Source organism: Anolis carolinensis, chromosome 4 (assembly GCF_035594765.1).
Source record: "Anolis carolinensis isolate JA03-04 chromosome 4, rAnoCar3.1.pri, whole genome shotgun sequence".
NCBI classification, from domain to species: domain Eukaryota; kingdom Metazoa; phylum Chordata; class Lepidosauria; order Squamata; family Dactyloidae; genus Anolis; species Anolis carolinensis.
The window spans coordinates 52,616,994-52,639,758 of record NC_085844.1 but is presented as its reverse complement, the minus strand read 5'-3'; the positions used below and the strand labels follow the sequence as shown (position 1 = coordinate 52,639,758).

General features: G+C 37.4%; 2 protein-coding genes and 1 long non-coding RNA gene across 4 annotated transcripts in view; 1 reads left to right on the top strand and 2 right to left on the bottom strand.

The window, feature by feature from the left end:
* Positions 1–8,599, bottom strand: part of LOC100565442 (desmocollin-2) — a 43,617-nt gene extending 35,018 nt beyond the window's left edge. For both annotated transcript variants that reach the window (XM_008114918.3, XM_008114919.3), the window contains exon 1: positions 8,474–8,599. In XM_008114918.3, coding sequence (XP_008113125.1) covers positions 8,474–8,521 — 48 coding nt within the window. In that variant the 5' untranslated portion in view covers positions 8,522–8,599. The remainder of the gene's footprint in view (positions 1–8,473) is intronic.
* Positions 8,462–22,765, top strand: part of LOC134298888 (uncharacterized) — a 43,095-nt gene continuing 28,791 nt past the window's right edge. The window contains exon 1 of the long non-coding RNA XR_010006003.1: positions 8,462–8,588. This is a non-coding gene — a long non-coding RNA (uncharacterized LOC134298888). The remainder of the gene's footprint in view (positions 8,589–22,765) is intronic.
* The window catches only part of LOC103279493 (desmocollin-1), a 25,284-nt gene continuing 21,184 nt past the window's right edge, over positions 18,666–22,765 (bottom strand). Inside the window, exons 14-16 of the mRNA XM_016995144.2 lie at positions 22,254–22,381; positions 21,341–21,580; positions 18,666–19,184 (exon numbers count right to left, since the gene is read on the bottom strand). Coding sequence (XP_016850633.1) covers positions 18,954–19,184; positions 21,341–21,580; positions 22,254–22,381 — 599 coding nt within the window. The 3' untranslated portion in view covers positions 18,666–18,953. The remainder of the gene's footprint in view (positions 19,185–21,340; positions 21,581–22,253; positions 22,382–22,765) is intronic.

Genomic DNA, 22,765 nt, shown 5'->3' with positions numbered 1-22,765 from the left:
CAGACAAAGTCCAACATTTTAAGTCATGTTTGCTGATTCACAGAGCATTAAGAATAGGAATCCTTGTATAGCGTGCATAAGAGTGTCGCTTAAAAATCCTGTTTTAGATTTCATGAGTATATTTCATTATATTCAGACAGAAGAAATAAGGGTTTTCTTTTTCATTTTGAAGGTACTTCAACAACAATGAAAGCGAATAGTTTAACTCAGTGTTTTATTTGTAGAGCACATTTGCTGAGCAGAGGTAGGAAGTACCTAATAACATCTGAAATATTTTCTATTTAGAATGGAAGAGCTGTACCTAAAACATGGATTTTTAAAAGCACTGCATTCTGAAAAAGAGTGAAATGTCAGGTGACTATCAATCATTTGATTTAACTGAAATGTGTGGCTATTTAACATTATGATCCTACATAACTTTCTAGGACATAAGACATACAAATGTAAGTTTGGGGGGGGGGGGGGAGAGAGCACATAGTTCTGCATGATGTCATAGGAATACAACTGACAACATTCCTTGCCGTTGGCTGTACAGCCTAGATGTTAGGATCTGCAAAATGTAGAGGGTTGATTTAAATGCCACTAGCCTGGACTCATTCTACCCTAAATAATACTGAAACCAGGGCCTCTGAGATTAATGTATTTTACTCTAACCATGGATAGCTTATCCCCTTGACTTTAATGGGGTTCCTCCACTTATAATTATATCTAGAGTCAATTCTTACATTTCTTGGTTTGAACTGTTATTGAAACAAAACAGTTGGACAAATAAACAGCGCTGTGCGATGCCTGTTGTACGTAACTATATGCAGTAAAAAAAATTGTTGTCAACTGAGCATGCATATATGTTACTGGATGCAGAAGGTCTACTACTCAAAACAGTAAGGATCAAGATATGCATAGATAAAAGCAGATGTCCTTTCAGCACATTTATAAAAAGAAAAGAAAAACAGAAATTAATCCTCTTGGGAATTTAATGGTTTGTTAATGCAGATTACAAAATCGAAGCTGGGAGCTCTACATGTATCAGCAAGTTTCCCAGTAGAAAGAATTCCACTTAATGCACCAAGCCACATCATCATGATCTCTCTAACCAGTCAATTTTAAATAATGAATTTTAACTTTGCATTATATTAGTACTGGTTTTTAGATCTTTGTCCTATGTATTTTAATGGCATTGTGTTTTCTCTGTGTGTTTAAATTATGCTGTACCCCAACCACCTCAAGCTATGAGGAGAGGTGGGTAACAAATACATTTTATTATTATTATTATTATTATTATTATTATTGTTGTTGTTGTTGTTGTTGTTGTCTTCATCATTGTCAACATCAGTATGGTTGTAAGTCTGTCAACATTTACCTAAAAATAATTTCCATTGAGAAATGTGCAGTGATGTAGAAATGCACTGCAAACATCTTTTGTCCTTGAATGACTGAATAATACTCAATTTTTAAAATATTAAATTAAATTAATTTTACTGAGATGGGTTGCTTTCACCACCAGCACATTCTATTATGTTGGTCTTTGTATTGTGAAATTAGTCAAAGCATTTTACATCTATACTTGAAGTTCTTTAAAGTGATTACGTTTTAACAGCTCCAATAAAAACTGACTTCAGGGCATACTTCAAGTTATGCTCTAATGAAATCCATCTGGTCATTTTCACAAACTGGCATTTCACTCTCCTTTTTGCAACATAAAATAGTTTTGATGTTTGCTGGATGTGGGGAGGATTATTCAGCATGGATATCAATGAACAGATGTGTTATTACTATTTTAAAGATAGGAAGCAATCAAATTATTTGCTATTAGAAGTGAAGTCTTATCAACTTGGAACACCTGGATTTAATATGTCTAAAAAGGATTTTAAAAATAATCTGAATGAGTAGAATCCTGGCATTTGTACAGAGTATCTAATTAAATTGCCCACCATTCTCAATAATGAGAATAAACCTGCAGTCCCATGGTGAAATATTTCACTAACCAAAATGGGACTCTATATATACCTATAGATAATTATTTAAATTAAACATGAACAAAAAAAAGTAACAATTACCTTTCGAAGTGGATATGGTAAACTTCATTTTAAAATAGCATTGCAGATTACTAAGTACTCATTCATTAAAACAGTATAGCAGTTTATTAGGGTCTCTGCAGTTTATTAGACTCAGTTTAAAAAAGGAATCCTATTATCTTTCATAAGGCTATAGGAACACAAACTTAGGGAGGTATTTCTCCTGTAATGTAAATCATATATATAGATAGGCCTATATTATACAAAATAAGCTAAACAGCTCAAATTTATAAATACACAAAAATAGATGAAAGGGGGAAATAACCACTATTTTCTTGGAGGATACTAAAAAAAATTGAAATTTGTTATAATATTTAATACAATTATTGAAAACAAGTGTTTCAATGAGGCAACACACTTTTCATCCTGGGTGATGTCTGCTGGAATGGGAGAGATAAACAGCTTCTCATAGTATCCACAGTATTATGAATATGACCATTACAAATGTTCACATTGATCACAATAACCCACAGATACTGTTTCAAAAAGCAGTTAATAGCATTTAAGTGTATGTTTATTTATGCAAGAAAAGGATACCTAATTAAAAATAGTTTTTTCCCTTCTCTCTTAGCAATAAGCACATTATGAACTTGAAAAACATTTAATTTATACATGCTTTGCAATCTTATAGCTATTGCCTTCACGTGTTAGAAATTGATGCAGTTTGCTATAGAAATAATGGCATCAGGGACTAAATTTATTGCATTCACCTATAGGCCTACTGTTAAAATATCTAGACACAGAAATTAACTTACAAGGGTCAACGATTTTCTAATTGCAAAAGATTACATAAATTCAGCACAGAAACATAAAAAGAACAAAGGCTGTTCTTTGCCTAGAGCAGGGGTCCCCAAACTTTTTAAGCCGAGGGCCGGTCCACAATCCTTCAGACTGTTGAGGGGCCGGATTATCATTTGAAAAAAAAATACAAACAAATTCCGATGCACACTGCACATGTCTTATTTGTAGTGCAAAAACAACAACAACAACAACAATGAAAGAACAATACAATATTTAAAAATAAAAATAATTTTAACCAACATACATTTATCAGGATTTCAATGGGAAGTGTGGTCCTGCTTCTGGCCAATGAGATAGTCAAGTTAATTAGGGTTGTGGTTGTTGTTGTTGTTGTTGTTATGTGCCTTCAAGTCATTTCAGACTTTGGGTGAGCCCAAGTCTAAAATTTATTTATTTATTATTTACTGCATTTATTTACAACATTTGTATCACACCCTTCTCACTCCAAAGGGGACTCAGAGTGGCTTACAAATTATATGTACACACATTATAATATTATTATCAATATTATATGTACATACAACATATTATATTATTAGCATAGCACAATATTAGCATTATATATTACTATATTGAACTATACCACTATGCTGTAATATTATTAGTAATATTATATGTAATATAGAATATATTATATTATAAAACTGAGGGCGTGGGCCAGGTAAATGACCTCGGAGGGCCGCATCCGGCCCCCGGGCCTTAGTTTGGGGACCCCTGGCCTAGAGCTTGGCCTTGCCCCACTTCAAAATTCAGTTAATTCAGGTAAATACCTTGCTGGCTCTAATCTGGAAAATGTGTGTGCAAATTAACAACCTGGTTCTAATATTGAAAATGCACACGCAAATTAACAATCTTACTAATGCAGTATGCAACCTATTTCAGATCAGCACATTCCCATTAAAAAATAAGAGAGGGAGACTATGCATTCATTTACAAAGTAGAATTAATGCAGTTTGATACCACTTTAACTGTCATTGCTCTATCCTATGGAAACCTGGAGTTTGTAGTTTAATGAGACACTAGCACTTTTTGGCAAAGAAGGCAAAAGACCTTGCAGAATCACAACCCTCATGATTACATAGCATTTACCCATATCTGCTGAAATGGCATCAAACCGTATTAATTCTATAATGTAGCTGGCGCCTACTTCAGGAAGACAAACAAATCAAGGATCCTAACCAGAAGACGGCAAACACAGCTTCTTCTAAGGGGTATTGTCAAATTTAATATTTTTTCACATTATTCCATAGCATCACAACACCCTATAAACAAAGAACAGTTCTTTACATCAACACAAAATGGTATAATATTAATCTCTGGCAATTTATTAATCCAAATTCAAAGGGACTGCTGTTGTAGGCTCTTTCTGCATAAAAACAAAAAACAAAAAAAAAACAGTGGTGGAATACTGCAGCACCTTTGAGATTAAGTTAGTTTGCTTTGGCCTAACCTTTTGTGGATTTCAATTCATTTCTTCAGAGGCACTAGAGAATCTGCAAACATGCCTCTGAGGAAGCTGTCCGATGGCCACAAGAGCTCATAAAATAAATCATTTAGCATCAAACTACTATATACACACACTTTTTTGTTCTCTTTTCTTGGTTTTTCGTGATATTTACTGCAATTACAGTGGAATGCACCTCCGTGCAGTGAAGCTGCTTTATCTTGCTTCTCACAGCATTTGCCTGGGAAGGGGAGGTCCCAATGAGATTCCTAGCTCTTGGAAGATCCCTTCCCCTCTCCTTTTTTTGTTACAGGTCAGAGAAAGGGGACAAACGGCTATTTATCAGTGGATCCCTGTCTGGAAAACAACAGTAGTTATGGTGCTATCTGACCCTAAGGTAAAGAGGAAAGTCCCTTCCTCAAAAGCCAGGCAGCCAAGTGAATTTCCAAGCCTAAGGAAGAAAGACCCTGCTGGTAAACTACCTTGTATATTTCCCCCGTTTATCGTCCTCCCATTCTCCTCATGAGAAAAAAGGGTGGATCTACACTGTAGAATTAATGCAGTTTGGCACCACATTAACTGCCAAAGTGCAATGCTATGGAATGCTGGGATAGTTTGTTCTAGCATTGTGCCATGCCAGTAAAACTGCAATGCATTACAGTATAGGTAGAGATGCACCCAAAGGGGCAGTTATGTGAAGGAGAGAAAGAAACAAGGCATTTTCTAAAGTAAATATCTGAATAGACACCTAGGCCCCTTCTACACTGCCAGATAATCCAGATTATCAAAGCAAAAAATCCACATTATTTTATTTGAACTGGTTTGTTTTAGGGCCCTTCCACACAGCCCTATATCCCAGAATATCAAGGCAGAAAATCCTACAATATTTGCTTTGAACCGGGTTATGTGAATCCACAGTGGCAAATATTCCAAAGCAGAAAATGTGGGATTTTATTCAGTTGGGTGGAAGGGGCCTAGATCTACACTGCCATATAATCCAGTTCAAAGCAGATAATCTGGATTTAATACAGCTGAGTAGAAGGGGCCCTAGTCTTAGCTGTTCCCAGCCTGCGGAGATACGCAGTTTAAAACCCTGAACAGAAACTCAATTTGGAACCCACACGGATTAGAGATATCTGGAGATGCATCTGCACTCTAGAAGTAATGCAGTTTGACACCACTTTACCTGCCACAGCTCAATACTATGGAATCCTAAGATTGGTAGTTTGGTGAAGCATCAGCACTCTTTGGCAGAGAAGGCCAAATTTCTTGTAAAACTACAACTCCCATGATTCCATGGCATTTAAAATGGTGTCAAACTGCATTCATTCTCTACCCTAGTTGTGCCTAAAAGGAACTCCCCTTACAAGTTGAGCAGAAATACATTAAAAGACAGAGAACAAATTAAACACATTAAAAGCATGCATATCAATATATGTAAATTTAAAATGCATAGTTTAACACTGAGTAGGATAAGACCTTTGAAACGTTTGCCTATGAGCAAAAATGTTCAAAACAACACAGTTGTTTTTTCTGCGCATGAAGTAGGAAGGCAGTAAGTTCTCCAGATTTTTGAGACAGCAGTTCTCTTGGGCAGAGATGGCTGAAAACTATGCAGTGGGAGTTCAAGCGGTGTCGAACTGCACTCATTCCACTGTGTAGATGAATCCAGGATGAGCATGATCTCTTGGGCCAAAACCCCTCAAAACTTCACAAAACAACAACTCCCAGGATCCCATAGCATTGAGCCATTGCTATTAAATTGGCCTCCAACTGCATTCACCGGACAATGAACTCAGAATGAGGGAGGCGCCACGGGCTTCACAGCACACGACCTTCGCTCCCTTTTGTTTTTGCTGAATTTAACCCGACTCCACACCACTAGGGCATTTCTTCCTCTCTCCCTAGAGCTTGGGTACATCTACACTGTAGAATTAACACACTTCGGCGTCACTTGAACTGCCATGGAATCAGGGGAGTGGCAATTTGTTTTGTTTTTATTTTTTCATATCAGGAGCGACTTGATAAACTGCAAGTTGCTTCTGGTGTAAGAGAATTGGCTGCCTGCAAAGATATTGCCCAGGGGACACTCAGATGTTTTACCATCCCTTGGGAGGCTTCTCTCATGTCTCTGCATGGGAAGCTGGAGCTGACAGACAGGAGCTCCCCCCGCTCCCTCAATTCAAACCAGACTTTTCAGTCAGCAGTCCTGCTGGCACAAGAGTTTAACCCATTGAGCTACTGGGGATTAAGTAAGTGAAACTAAAGAATATGCTTTTGTGCTTTACCAAAACCCTTTCCAGGGCACCTCTTACAACATTTTCAGACATAACATTGAATTACAGCCTGCCGCATTGAATTTTGCTCTTTAAACTATTTAGCTGCTTTGGTGTTTACAGGACGTTATTATTCATTTTGTTTTCTTCTTCATCCAGTACTCGGTTTTACATAATTTCCTCTTTTTTCCCTCCCCCCTCTACCTGTGAAGATTTTACTAATTTCACTATATTTAATATGATTGTTCGGTCATGAGGATAATCTTTTTTTAATTCCTTATATTTATGTTTATTCTGGATATAAGACCTTTCCATTTTACCTCCCAAGTCTTCCTGTAATAACTTTTCCTTTAGTTAATATAGTCTTAGAGGAGGCGGTCAGCTGTACGTTCCAGATGCCTGACTGCCAGATTATCAGCCATTGTTTTTACTCTATTTTAATTTATTTGAACAAATGCATAATGTTGTTGAAATGGGATTGCATGTTTGATAGTTTTTTATGTTTTATGTCTAGAAGTCACCCTGAGTCCCTTCAGGAAGACAGAACAGGTTAAAAATAAACTATTACAGTAGAGTCTCGCTTATCCAACCTTCGCTCATCCAACGTTCTGTATTATCCAATGCAGTCAATGTTTTTGTAGTGATGTTTTCAATACATTGAGATATTTTGGTGCTAAATTCATAAATACAGTAATTACTACATAATGTTACCGTGCATTGAACTGCTTTTTCTGTCAATTTGTTGTAAAAGATCATGTTTTGGTGCTTAATATGTAAAATCATAATGTAATTTGATGTTGAATAGGCTTTTCCTTAATCTCTTCTTTATTATCCAACATTTTCACTTATCCATGGTTCTGTCGCCCTGTTGATGTTGGATAAGTGAGATTATATTGTATTCTTATTATTGTTGTTGTTGTTATTATTATTATTACATTAGAGTCTCACTTATCCAACATAAACAGGATAGCAGAACGTTGGATAAGTGAAAATGTTGGATAATAAGGAGGGATTAAGGAAAAGCCTATTAAACATCAAATTCCGTTATGATTTTACAAATTATGCACCAAAACATCATTTTATACAACAAATTTGACAGAAAAAGTAGCTCAATATGCAGTAATGTTATGTTGTAATTACTGTATTTACAAATTTAGCACCAAAATATCAGGATATATTGAAAACATTGACTACAAAAATGGCTTGGATAATCCAGAAACTTGGATAAGCGAGGCTTAGATAAATGAGACTCTACTGTATATTGAAAACACTGACTACAAAAACATTGGCTACTAACAAATTGACTACAAATAAAGATAGAATTGCATAAAATGGACTTACAGTAGCAACATTGTTGGAAATTAAATCCATAAAAGTTCAGTCCTTGCTGCCTAGAGAAACAGCTGTGGATCGGTGCAGGAGGCAAACTTTGTTGGATAATCCAGAACGTTGGATAAGCGGATGTCGGATAAGTGAGACTCTACTGTATTATTATTATTATTATTATTATTATTATTATTATTATTATTATTATTATTATTGAATTGGCACATTGCATTATTATTATTATTAAATAGTTATACCAAGTTTTGTATCCCATTTCTTTTGGTCTTTCCAGCGTAGAGCGACTGCAATTGAAGCCTCAGTCGCTCCCTTTTGTTTTCTGTTGAATTTGACCCGACTCCACACACCATTGTGGCCTTTGGGTGCATCTACACTGTAAAATTAACGCAGTTCGGCTTCACTTGAACTGCCCTGGAATCAGGGGAGTGGCAGTTTGGTGCGCCACCAGGACCCTTTGGAAGAAAAGACTTCGGAAGACTGCAACACTCAGATTGCAACGCGCTCCCGCCACAAAAGTAAAGAACAAAACTCACCAGGAGTCCGGCCAGGAGCTGGAAAGGGGCTCTCGGCGTGGAGGCCATTGCAGAGGGCGGGAAGGGAGGCAGGCAGAGGCTGAGGCAGCGGCCGCCCGGGCGGAAAGGCGACCAGGTGAGCTGAGGAGCGGCTCCTCCCGAATGGCAGCAAAGGTGGCGGCGCGAGTGGCTCAACGGGAGGAGGCGGCCTTGTTCCCTCCCTCGCTCGCTGCCTTTCCTTGTCTTTTCTTTTTCTTGTCCGGCCCTGGCGCTGGCTGTCTCCGCCTCGCAGCAAGGGCGGGCCCCGGCTTGGCTGCTTTTAATGAGCGCTTCTTCTCCTCTCCTTCCCCCCGCCTTTTCTCGCTACCAAGGAGTGGGCCAGGAAACTCCCCTGTGAGTCGGGCAGAGAAAGAGAGAGGAAGGTGCGCGGCTTTTTGTTTCATGTTTCACACGCCCGCCGCAGCCCTGCCTCGCCGCTGAGTGTGCAAGGAGTGGGAGAGGCCCGTTCACACGGGCTGAGGTGGGCGAGGTGACCCGCGTCAGACACTGGGCAAAGACAGCTTCCAGGAATGAGTCTTTCAGGCAAACTCTCCAACAGTGGTTCTCAACGTGTTGTCGAAGGCTTTCATGGCCGGGATCACAGGGTTGTTGTATGTCTTTCGGGCTGTGTGGCCATGTTCCAGAAATATTCTCTCCTGACGTTTCGCCCACATCTATGGCAGGCATCCTCAGAGGCTGTGAGGCATGGATTAATTCATTCTTCTCCTTTGTTCCTTCCTCACAGAAATGGTTCTCAACACTTAATACAGTTCCTCAACCTTCCTAATGCCGTGACCCCTTAATACAGTTCCTCATGTTGTTGTGACTCCCCCAACCATAAAATTATTTTCGTTGCTACTTCATAACTACAATAGAGCCTCGCTTATCCAAGCTTCTGGATTATCCAAGCCATTTATGTAGTCAGTGTTTTGAATATAAAGTAGAGTCTCACTTATCCAACACTCGCTTATCCAACGTTCTGGATTATCCAACACATTTTTGTAGTCAATGTTTTCAATACATAGTGATATTTTGGTGCTAAATTTGTAAATACAGTAATTACTACATAGCATTACTGCGTATCAAACTACTTTTTCTGCCAAATTTGTTGTACAACATGATGTTTTGGTGCTTAATTTGTAAAATCATAACCTAATTTGATGTTTAATAGGCTTTTCCTTAATGCCTCCATATTATCCAACATATTCGCTTATCCAACATTCTTTTTTTTTTAAAAAAATATTTTTTATTGTTATTATTGAGAAAAAGTTACAATTATATAAACATATTCTATACATTTCCCCCTCTTTTATTTACATTCACCCCTGTGCTCCCCTTCCCCAGAGCCATCTCTTCTTCTGTACTCCCACCAAAAGTTCAATTCTTCATTTGGAGGTAAATTCCCATCTTCTTTTTCCAATAATTTTTCTAGAAATTTTCTCCAAATACTTTCAAAATCATTTTTTTCCATAATCCCTTCTTTACTTTTAAATTTGATGTTAGTTTGTCATTCAGTGCCATTCGCCAAACTTCTTTATACCATTCATTAATTTGTATTTTCATTTCTCCTTTCCAATATTTTGCAATTAATAATCTAGCTGCTGTTAATAGCATGTCTATTAAATTTTTTCCCCTCTTATCTTTCTCATCCTCTTTTTTAATTAAAAGTAATATTTCCACTGGATTCCTTCTAATTTTTATATTCATAATATTTTCTATTTCCCTTATGACTAATTCCCAAAAACCTTTTACATGTTTACAATCCCACCACATATGCATGTAGGTTCCAATTTCCTGGCACCCTCGCCAGCATTTTTCATTATTCGCTTATCCAACATTCTGCCGGCCCGTTTATGTTGGATAAGTGAGACTCTACTGCAGAGGTCCCCAAACTAAGGCCTGGGTCATTTACCTGGCCCCCGCCCTCAGTTTTATAATATAATACATTGTATATACATATAATATTGATAATAATATTATAATGTAATACAATATAACACTAATAATAATACCATATAATAATATTAATTATATATTCTATATTACATATAATATTACTAATAATATTACAGTATAGTGGCATAGTTCAATATAGTAATATATAACGCTAATATTGTGCTATGCTAATAATATAATATATTGTATGTACATATAATTTGTAAGCCACTCTGAGTCCCCTTTGGGGTGAGAAGGGTGTGATACAAATGTAGTAAATAATTGCAGTAAATAAATAATAAATGCATACATTTTAGACTTAGGCTCGCCCAAAGTCTGAAATGACTTGAAGGCACACAACTACAACAACAACAACAACAACAATCCTAATTCACTTGACTATTTCACTGGCCAGAAGCAGGAGCACACTTCCCATTGAAATCCTGATAAATGTATATTGGGTTAAAATTGTTTTTATTTTTAAATATTGTATTGTTCTTTCATTGTTCTTGTTGTTGTTGCTTTTGCACTACAAATAAGAATGTGCAGTATGCATCGGAATTTGTTTGTATTTTTTTTCAAATGATAATCCAGCCCCTCAACAGTCTGAAGGATTGTGGACCGGCCCTCGGATTAAAAAGTTTGAGGACCCCTGCTCTACTGTATCGTGATATTTTGGTGCTAAATTTGTAAATACAGTAATTACAACATAACATTACTGCATATTGAACTACTTTTTCTGTCAAATTTGTTGTATAACATGATGTTTTGGTGCTTAATTTGTAAAATCATAACCTAATTTGATGTTTAATAGGCTTTTTCTTAATCCGTCTTTATTATCCAAGATATTCGCTTATCCAAGCTTCTGCCAGCCTGTTTAGCTTGGATAAGTGAGAGACTACTGTATAAATTTGCTACTGTTATGAATCGTAATGTAAATATCTGATTATGCAGGATGTATTTTCATTCGCTGGATCAAATTTGGCCCAAATACCCAATACTCCGGGGTATTGGTTTTGTCATTTGGGAGTTGTAGTTGCTGGGATTTATAGTTCACCTCCACTCTGGACTCCACCAACGATGGAATCGAACCAATCTTGGCACACAGAACTCCCATGACCAATAGAAATACAGGAAGGGTTTAGTGAGTATTGATCTTAAGTTTGGGAGTTGTAGTTCACCTACATCCAGAGAGCACTGTGGACTCAAACAATTATGGATCTGAACCAAACTCTTACGCAATATGCCCAAATATGAACACTGGTGGAGTTTGGGAAAAATAGACCTTGGCATTTGGTAATTGTAGTTGCTGGGATTTATAGTTCACCTACAATCAAAGAGCCCCTTGAACCCCACCAAGGATAGAATTGGGCCAAACAGGCGGAGAGATCTTCATTCTTCTCTGCCAAAGAGGTTCCTAAGACCATCAGAAATATGTGTTTTCTGATGGTCTTTGGCAACCCCTCTGACACCCCCCTCACGACCCCCAGGTTCAGAAACACTTCTTTACACTGTCCCTCCCCAAGAGGAGACCCTTTCCTGACTCCCTTTTTCCCCCAAGCACCAACAGTGTTGGCTTAAGCAATAGGATGAGGCACTGAGGTTCGCTTTTTCTACCTTGAAAAGTTTTTAAGAAGAGGGTGATTCCAGACAAACAATCAGGGCCAGTTAACACCTCCCAACAAAGGATTCCCCCAGGCAGGAAGCAGCCAGGCTTTGAAGCTGCAAGGCTATTCAATGCTAATCAAGCTGGCCAGTTGCAACATTCACACTTGCCTCCGGGCAGACAAGAGTTCTTTCTCCCTCCCTGGACATTATTCCACAGATATACAAACCCCACTCAACTAGTTTCCAACAGACCTCACAACCTCTGAGGATGGCTGCCATAGATGTAGGCGAAACATCAGGAGAGAATGCTTCTGGAACATGGCCATACAGCCTGGGGAACTCACAGCAACCTGTCATTCCTTTGCTTTTGAAAGACCCAAACTGAGGCCCTTTCCACCCTGTTGTATAAAATCCAAATTATCGGCTTTGAATTGGGTGATATGGCAGTGTAGACTGACATAATCCAGTTCAAAGCAGATACTGTGGAATCTGCTTTAATAATCTGGATTATATGGCAGTGTAGAAGGGGCCTACGGAACAGTTTGATTTTTTTCCCCAAGGAAGCAGGCCTTCCTACACTGGAATTCAGAAATTAAGATTTTTAACTTAACATCATTTTGTTTTCTGTTCAAAGCTACCCCACCTTTCTGCCAAAGTAAACAGCCCTGGTGTAGTGGTTTGAACTATCGCCTGGAAACCAGAAATCAACACTGGAATTAATGCCCTTTGACACTACTTGGATTGCCACCACTAGGGGCCCTTCCAAACAGGCCCTATATCCCAGGATCCGATCCCAGGTTTTCTGATTAAACTGGATTATATGAGTCCACACTGCCAGATAATCTGGGATAAACCGAAAATTTGGAATCAGATCCAGAAATATAGGGCCTGTCTGGAAGGGCCCTAGGTACTATGGAGTCCTAGTTGCTACATTTTACAGTCTTTTTTTCCCTGCCAAAGAGGGCTGGTGCCTCGCCCAACTACAACTCCCATGACATTCAGCCATGGCAGCTGAAGTGATTGCAAACTGCATTAATTCAACAGTGTGGAGATGCACCCTTTTGTCAAGCATGAACTGTAGCTGATTCAGTTGAGCAACTTGTGATACTTCAAACCAGATCCAGATGAAGGCCTTTAGAGGGCTTCAGCACCTCAAAGATCTTGTTGCTCCCATGTACAGTGTATTGAATTCAAAGTATAGACCATTATAACCCATAAAATAAAATAAAAATAAAACAAAACTTACTGTAAGACGGAAAATGTTTATTTTTGATACTTCCCACTTTATATTTAAAATATTTCCCCATACTTTTCTTTGTTGCAAAATACAGGCAGTCCCCGAATTACAAATATTTGACTTACAAATGACTTTAGGACCCCTTCCACACAGCTGAATAAAATCCCACATTTTCTACTTTGAACTGGAATATATGGCAGTGTGGACTTGGGGCCCTTCCACACAGTCCTATATCCCAGAATATCAAGGCAGAAAATCCCACAGTATATGCTTTGACCTGGGCTATTTGAGTCCACATTGCCATATATTCAAAGCAGATAATATTCAAAGCAGATTATATTCAAAGCAGATTATATTCAGCTGTGTGGAAGGGGCCTCAGATAACCCAGTTCAAAGCAGATATTGTGGGATTTTCTGCCTTTATATTCTGGGTTATATGGCTGTGTGAGACGGCCATCGAAATCCATAGGCATGTGGACAATTTCAACAGAAAGGAGGAAATCATGAAAATGAACAAAATATGGCTACCAGTATTTTTAAAAACTCAAAAATCAGAATGGTAAATAAGGAGACCAACACTCTGAAAACAGGGGAAATCCAGGCATGAATCAATCAGGGGCAGCTAACACCTCTGAACAGGAAGAAGCCAGGAAATTAATCTGGTGAGGCCATTAATGCTAATCAACGTGATTAATTTTGTGCATTCATACTGGCCTCCAACAGACAAGAGTTCCTTCTCCCACCCTGGGCCTTCCACGGATAAATAAACCTTCCTTGCTTAGTTTTTTCCAATATACCTCACAACCTCTGAGGATGCCTGCCATAGATGTGGGCGAAATATCAGGAGAGAATGCTTCTGGAACATGGCCATACAGCCCGGAAAACACACAACAACCCCAAAGTATTGTTCCCATATGTTTTCTAGTCAGTTCCAACTTGTGATGACATTGAGATGAACATATTGCAGGGCAGAATTTGTTCAGAGGTGGTTTGCGTTTACCTTCCTCTGAGGCTGGGAGATTCTAATTTGGCCAAGATCACCCTGTGGGTTTTCATGGCTGAGTGGGGTTTTTGCAGTTTTGCAGTTAGCTCACTTTTTATGAAATGAGCAGGTTTGATTCCTAATTGAGGGAGGGAAAAGTAAATAAAGTTAATCATCATCAATAAATACAATCCAAGTACTGTAGTTTCCTAAGGGATGGTTGTAATGGATTAGTGGAGACAAAAAAAATAATAATGTGGCAATTATGTTAATTTTGGCCACAAAACTGTTGCTGGAAATGCAACATGGTAGCATTAAATAAAATATACATTTGGTAACTTTAAAAACATTAAAAACTTGGTCATTGCTTTAGAAAACACCTATTACATGCATTTTGTAGCACTATACTAGATATAGTGTGTACTTGTCTTTGTTTGGGATTCTTTTTTCTTTGGTTAAAACCACTAGCATTATAAAATCTGTACTTATTTACATACAGCTCACAACGCTGTGACAGTTCACTCAAGTGGAATATGTCAAATGGCATTCAACACCACCCAGAGACTTCTCTGTTTTGTGTAAGATAATCAAGGATTATGGAGTGAAAGGAAGATATTAGTTCTGTGGTTTTGTTTTTTGTTTTTTTTTGTTTTTTTTTTGATAAAATGGGTGAAGAGGTATGGTTTCAGACTGGCCTTATGTATCTAAAGTTTCTAAGGTTTGCTTCCTGTTGTGGAGCTAGCAGTTGCTAAGGTTCTGGTTAAATCATAAGCTCTCAATGACAAAAAGCCTTCATCAGCAGATTATTAAAAAGTCAGGACATCTGTGAGTAAGATCACCTACTGAACTATGAAGATACAACCTGAAGGGTATAACCCAGTAAGGAGGAAGTAGAAAATATATCACTAAAGGAGCATGTAGTCATGCTGGTCACATGACCTTGGAGGTGTTTATGGACAACATCAGCTCTTCAACTTAGAAATGGAGAAAATCACTAACCCTCAGAGTCAGACACAACTAGACTTAAAGTCAGGGGAAAACCTTTACCTTTACCTAAAGGAGCAGACTTTAACTGCTGCTTGAATTGGAATATAGCAATAGCATGAGACTAGCTTTTTGTGAACTCATTAATTAGGATTAATACTTTGCTCTGATGAACATAATGGCTTGACATGGCATCACAGCATTGTTTAGAACAATGGTTCTCTACCTGTAGGTCCCCAGGTGTTTTGGCCTACAACTCCCAGAAATCCCAGCCAGTTAAAGGGAGTTAAAGGCCAAAACATCTGGGGACCCACTGGTTGAGAACCACTGGTTTAGAAGACCTCTTTACTATGGAATGGCACATGGGCTGTCTTTGCCAGAATTACAGAAACATGTATTCTATACTTCCTCTGAATCATTCAAAGCTGCTTATGACAATTTAAGATAAAGTAACCTCAAAATAAACCTGTTGATTCACTTTAAAATGCAATAAAAATACAGAGGCAGAGATTTATAGATATAACAAACTAGACATTACCAAAGTTAAGAAAATTACCCAGCAGGCAAAAAAGCCTGTTGGAATACATATTTCTTCACTTAGTCGTGAAAGATATTGAGGAGGGGGGCACACCTCCACAAATGAAGGTGTTCCACAGTTTTCATTCAGGTACTAACAGAAGGAACATCTAGCCAACTGGTGCCTCTAATCTAGAAACGTCCAGCTCCAATTGTACTGGTGAAATGAAGATCTTCCGAGTGCATTATTAAAAGGGAAGTGGCCCAGAGGGCTGGGTGCTTTGGTATCAAACACTCCAATCTTTTATAAACCTTGCTGAGAGAATGGTAGTGTGGGGGATACTGTGGTTTGAACTTGTTTTCCTCTCTTCCACAGACATGTCTGGTTTTTTGTTTGTTTGTTTGTTTGTTTGCCCTTTACAAAAAAAAAACCTCATTCAAGTAATGGAAATGAATTTATTCATATCAGCTTCCATTTGGGAGGCTGGAAAGGATGTAGATCAAGTAGAACCATGCCTTTATTCTCCCTACCCATGCCAATACCACACACTACACTCCATGAGATCAGTTCTCTCACCCTGTAGAGGAAGCCACAACAGAAAACTCATTACCCATTTCATCAAGACAAAATTGCTCTGAAATCACCAGAAATGTTTAGGTTACGCTTCCTTCTAAAGGAACTAACCATCACTCTCTACTGGAGCTGTTGATTGTATTCCTGAAATGTAAACCACCATTGGTAATCAAAATATGAGATGAATTATTTATTTTTAAAATTGAGAGATACCTTTCTCACCTTAAAGTTCTCAATCCAATAGTCTGTCAAACTGAAATGTGTCAGAACTTAAAATAAACACAGGAGCAAAATTATGCACCACAGTACTCAAAATAAGTATATTTTATATTCTCTTTCTAGGCCACATACACTTTTGGTGCTTTGTAATGATTACATTTGACCTGGCCTGTAAATTGAAGGGAGATATTTGAATGTGAACGAAAATGTAACCTAGGATCTCTAGTCAGCTGTGAGTGTGTTTGTGTTTTCCATTTTACAGATTGCATTTCTAGAAAGGAATTTTTAACCAAATTTGCAAAAAAAAAAAAAAAAAAAAAACCCAAATCTGTGAAAGTCAAGCCCACAAATATGACTGCACTATGAAAATAGGAAGACTTCTCAGGCCCCTTCTACACTACCACATAAAATCCAAATTATCTGTTTTGAACTGGATTATATAGCAGTGTAGAGTAATATAATCCATTTCATATGGCAGTGTAGATGGAGCCTCAGTTATTCATTTACTAATGGTTATGCCACTAAAGAAAATGACACACAACTGATCTTTTGTTGTAACCATAATTATACACAATAAATTAAATCCTTTAGCTTTTATTAACACGATTGCTCTTATTTTTAAGACCATAGAAATTGGCACCATAATTTTATAGCACACTCTTTTTTCCTATCACAGTGAACCACTTAAGCATATTTACGAGCTTGTCTTACATATTGAATATATAGTTACAATAGACAGATTGTGCCAATATAGGTGCCCTGCAATCCACACCTGCAGAAGTTCTGTTGTGCTCCGTATTATTTTCAATCCCATTATTATATACTGGCCACTGGCTTGTTATTAAGATAAGTGAGGTGCAAGCAGCACACATATTTTAAGTGCAATATTAAAGCACTCACACAATAGGGAAAGGATGAAACATTCACATGGAGTAAACATCATAAACTAACCATATGATTCTGACAACTATCATAGGTTCACAAAAAGAATCCCTTTGAAGTCCCTTAATGCCAGCATGTTTACCATGCAAAATAAGAAAAATCCAATCTTACATGTAAAAACAATGTTCATTTGTTCCTGGATTAACAATCAGTTTTTGCAAGATTTGGCAGCATGCATTTACTTAACTTCAGGTGTGCTCATGGCATGAGGCCACATTAATTTATCTATTTATTTAATTTATTTAATTAATTTCACTGCAGGAGGAGTTACATAAAATGACCAGGGAAGCCAGTTTCCAAGCAAGTAATCTGGGCACATCTGTAGTTTGCTTCAAAGATAAATTAGTCATATTTATGTTTGTTTCTTTGGCTGTGAAATACTGTTTTTTATTTTTAATAATTTAATATTGTCATAGTTAATGCTGTACATTCTAAATATTATAACTGAGTTCAGTTATATACATATAAATATTAATTATACATTGCAATTGGACCTGAGCTTATGTAACTATGTACTGGCTATAAGTAAGAATTTTAACATACACACACACACACACACACACATATATATATCCGTTCATCAGTCATTTTTCATTGCTTTCTACAATCCAGTCATCTTTGTCTTCTGCTATTACTAATAATATTCCTATTATTAACAATACAATTAAGATTTATATATCTAATAACACAACAAAGCAGTTTTACAGCATAAAATACATTAATTCACAAAATAAAACAAACATTAAATATAAATCGCAACTTGATTGAAAAATAAATAGATGGGGTCATCATTCAGTAAGTTTCCTAAAAGTATCAGGATGAGCAAAGTGCAGTCCTTCTGGTCTCATTGGACTATAATTCCCATGTATACTAGTTAGAATAATGGTAAGAAATATTCTGATTTACAGTCTTAATATCTGTGTTCTTATCTATTATGGCTGCATACCTTTGTCTATAGAGACTTTCACGAGGCATGAAAATGGTCAAAGGGAATGTAAAGCATAACTAAACCTTTCTCACCTCATGACCACCATTACTGTATATGACCTACAAGTTAAACCAGTCTTGCAGTATTGTGGTCCAATGTTGCCAGACTATACCAGTCTTGGTCCAGTAACATATTGACCCAAGATTAGCCGCATATATATTGACTGAATAAAGACTAAGAACAAAGTCCTTAGATAACAAGTAATTTTGTTATAATCATCAGGCTTAATATTTTTCATTGTATTTCAAAAATAAGCACCCATTTATTGGCTTAAAATATGTTTGGTAAAATTCCATAGAAGATTTGGGTTTTTTTAAATAAATTGTTTTAAATCTATAATAATGGCTTTTTAAAAATATGCCAATGTTTTCCTTTTTAAAGGAAAAAATATAACAAAAGTGAATAAGCAAAAGCCACAGAAAGATTTTCATCCCCAAATCCTACACAGATGCATAAAAGCCACAGAGGAGAATCCATTCATTTCAATAATGTTTGATCAGGAGTACTTCCCAAAGAATTTGCAAAGGTTTCTGCTAATGTCCTAAATGGAGGCTCTGGCTCATTCAAAAAATCCAGTTCTTCTTCTTCTGATTCACCAGTACAAGAACTTAGGGTGCCAACTGGTGACTCTTTCCCTTCATAGGTATATGGAAGTAGATATTCTTCGACATGTTTACCCTCTTCATCCTGTCCACAAAGATACACCATCTGCAGAGAAAGGAAATCCACATTAACTGTTTTCTTAGCTGCATCTAATCTAAAACAAATGGCATTAAAATAATTTTCAGTAAAAGAATTTAGATATTTCATTGTTTAAATTTTAATCTGAGTATGTCCATATGTACAAAATGTACCTAAATTCTTATACAGTAGGCCCAGTAATATGCGCTCACAGAATGCAGTTAATACATATGCCAAGAGCTTTGAATACTATAGAATCACACAGGACCTAGAACCCCTAACATTTATTTAGGAATCTCTAGGACCTCCTGCATGATTCTATGGTATACTTTAACCACAAGCCCAAGATATTATTCATTTGAGTTAAGTAAAATATGGATCCAGATTATAGTCATGCTTCCATCTTTACGATTTTGACTTTTTATGGATTTGATTATTCATGGAGTATTTCTAGGATTCTTTAGGGACACATCTACCTTGACCATATACTCTCTGGCAGCTACAAAATGCATAATGCTAATGCATGTTGAAGTGCAAACTAAGGCCAGTAAAACACATTACACGATTGCTGGAAAGTCCAGGTTAACCTCTTAATGAACTTTAGCAGGCCCCAAATGTGAATCACATCACACAGTGAAATTGGCTCCATAGAATGCAAAGCAATTAATAGGCACCTACCTGCAATGAAACATTTTGTAGAATTTGGAATGCAGGGGCAGGGATCTCCGAAAAACACTCCAAGGGCATGACTACCTAGCATGGCTACGTATTCCCCAGAGTGTTGGTGTCCATCACTCCCAGAAATTCAGGGAAAAACCTACATAACCATAAAGGCCACCTTCTGTGGTTCATGTAATCACTTTCCTGGCCTCAGTACTGTCCCAGACACAACAGTCTAACCATCTGCACAGTGAAACCAGTTTCTGCCAAACTGCTTACAGACTGACCTAGGTGGTCAGTGTAGATGTGTCCCAGGTCTTTCAGTATGATTTTATGGTCAACTCTTGGACAATCTAGACAATCTAGATCCAGTCATTATATGTGTCAATATAAAAATATAATAATATATAATACTCATATTATACTATACTAATAATATAATGTATATACATATAATATTGATAATAATATTATAATAATGTAATACAATATAATAATACACTATTATAATTGTGTATTTATATTACATGTAATATTACTAATAATATTGCAATATAGTGGTATAGTGCAATATAGTAATATATAATGCTTATATTGTGCTATGCTAATAATATATTGTATGCACATATAACTTGTAAGCCGCCCTGAGTCCCCTTCAGGGTGAGAAGGGTGGGATATAAATGTAACTAATAAATAAATTAATAAATATTTCTAGAGATAGCACCTCTCTAGGAATCTCTAGATCTTCCAATCCAGTTCTATGGTAAGCTTCCAGCAGAAGTTGATCACAGACAGGCCCGTAGCCAGGATTTTGAGTCGGGGAGTGCTGGGATTTTGCTTCCGGGGGGGGGGGGGGCTGAGTTTGGGTGGGAGAGGATCTACCCTAGCAAAATTTCTGTATCGTTATCCCAATTCCCCCATGCATTTAGGATATATTGAGCATGGTGATCCGATCATGATATGAATAAACATAATAGTTTAAATAATAAATGTAAGGCTTTCTCGCGGACCACTCTGAGAATTTCGGGGGGGGGGGGGCTGAAGCCCCTCAACCCCCCACCCCCTGGCTACATGCCTGATCACAGAATAGTGCTGGAAAAGCTAGGCATTCTTAAGAGAGGTGTTCTCATAGTAATTTCTTTATTCACAGTTTTTCACTTTCACAGACATCTTGTGTCCCCGAGCAAATATGGAGGGCTGGTGCTATTCAGAATGAGAAGGTGATCAGAGAAGGGAAAGGAGGGAGTGGGTGATTCCTCCTCCCCTCATCAATCTTGCACTCGGGGGCTGATATCACACCAGGTGACAAGCAACTGGCAGGACCCATGTTACTTCCAGAGACCACCACAAGAAGCAGAATTAGAGGGGATGGTAAGGATGGTTGCCCGATGACAGTGAACCTCTGGACAGTAAGGACTCCCTCCTGCCTCACAGCAGCCAGGGAGGTGGTTGGGTAAAACTTCTCAAGCCAATCCATGCTATGCCACATTAAAAAACTGAGGAATCAATATTAGAACACTTACTTCAGATAAGTGAGGATTGGTGAAATCCTGCCATTCTGCACAGATATCTTTATATGAATTCCTCAGTGGTAGTGCAATATGTCGCAAAGATCCAGACATGTGGCTTTTCCCCCCTTTGACTAATTCTGCTGTGGAACCTCGTTCTCCCTTCACCATTGCCACATTTTCTCCCTTCACATTTCTTTCAAGAATGGTGCTCATAGATCCACTCACAGTTTTCACAGGAAATATATTCACATCCTGGAAGGGGAAAGACAAAGGTCAGCTTTTTCTGAATGATGGAATAATTATCTTCATGATAATAATAACTCAGTCTGAACCCCTCTTGAAAGTAGACCGATTGATGGTGTATATTCAGAACTCAGAAGTTACTTTCTTGAACTATAACTCTCAAGATCCCCTAAACCATTTGGCCACCAGTCATGCTGGCTAGCAGATTCTGAAAGCTGTATTACAAAACCACTTCATCAAGATCTAATTTTACCATGGACAGATCATATTGAAACAAGTCTGTTTAACTTTACCGAAAACAACATCCCTTTTTTATTACCATCTGCATCTCCCATATTGTGGGAGAAAAGTATATAAATAAAATAAGAACTCCACCTGAAATAGGATTCAGGGATCTCTAGCATTATGTAGCCAGCTACCAGTATCCATAGGTTTCATCTGCAGCCATCATATACGTAATGCAGCATCAGGTTTTGTTCAAAACTTTTTGTCAAGAAGTTATTCTTTGACAAGTTATATTAGCTGAACTTTAACTTCAGCAGGACTCATAGCAGTAGCCACAGTTACTGAAAGATTCTGATGGTATAACTTACCTTCCTTTTCCTTTTCCTTTTGTATACTAAGTACAGCAGTTAGTTTTGTTAGCAAAAAGTAGGTAAATTAGTCAGGCAAAAGCACTTACCGTCAGTATATCCCCTGGTGCCTCAGTATTTGATGTAATTAAGTTAGGAGCAGCTACATCATCAGCAACTACATGATGCGTGGAACCTCTTTTACGATACCAATAACCAACTGGTGCACCCATACCTACTGAAAGAGAAAATGTACAAAACTGGACATTTTCATCTGTATGTTTTAAAAGCCATTGTAGGATATCTCTATTTAATATTGAAAGGAGTTAGCATCCATTTTTATTAAATGTTGAAGCAAATCCACATTTTAAAACTTTGCATTTATATACTACCACTAGGAAGAAAACAAAGTTTGTGATTATTTTAGGAAGGACCAGGAACTTTGTTAGAAGTCATAATTAACAAAATGCTTTGAGTGACTTTTTAGAATTCAAAGTATTTTTTCTGTCCTTTATTCACAGAAAGAAAAACTTTACAAAGAAAACTAGCATGTCTGGGTTCATCTAACTGAAGAATTAATGCAGCTTGATACCACTGTATATGCCATGGGTCAATGCTTTGG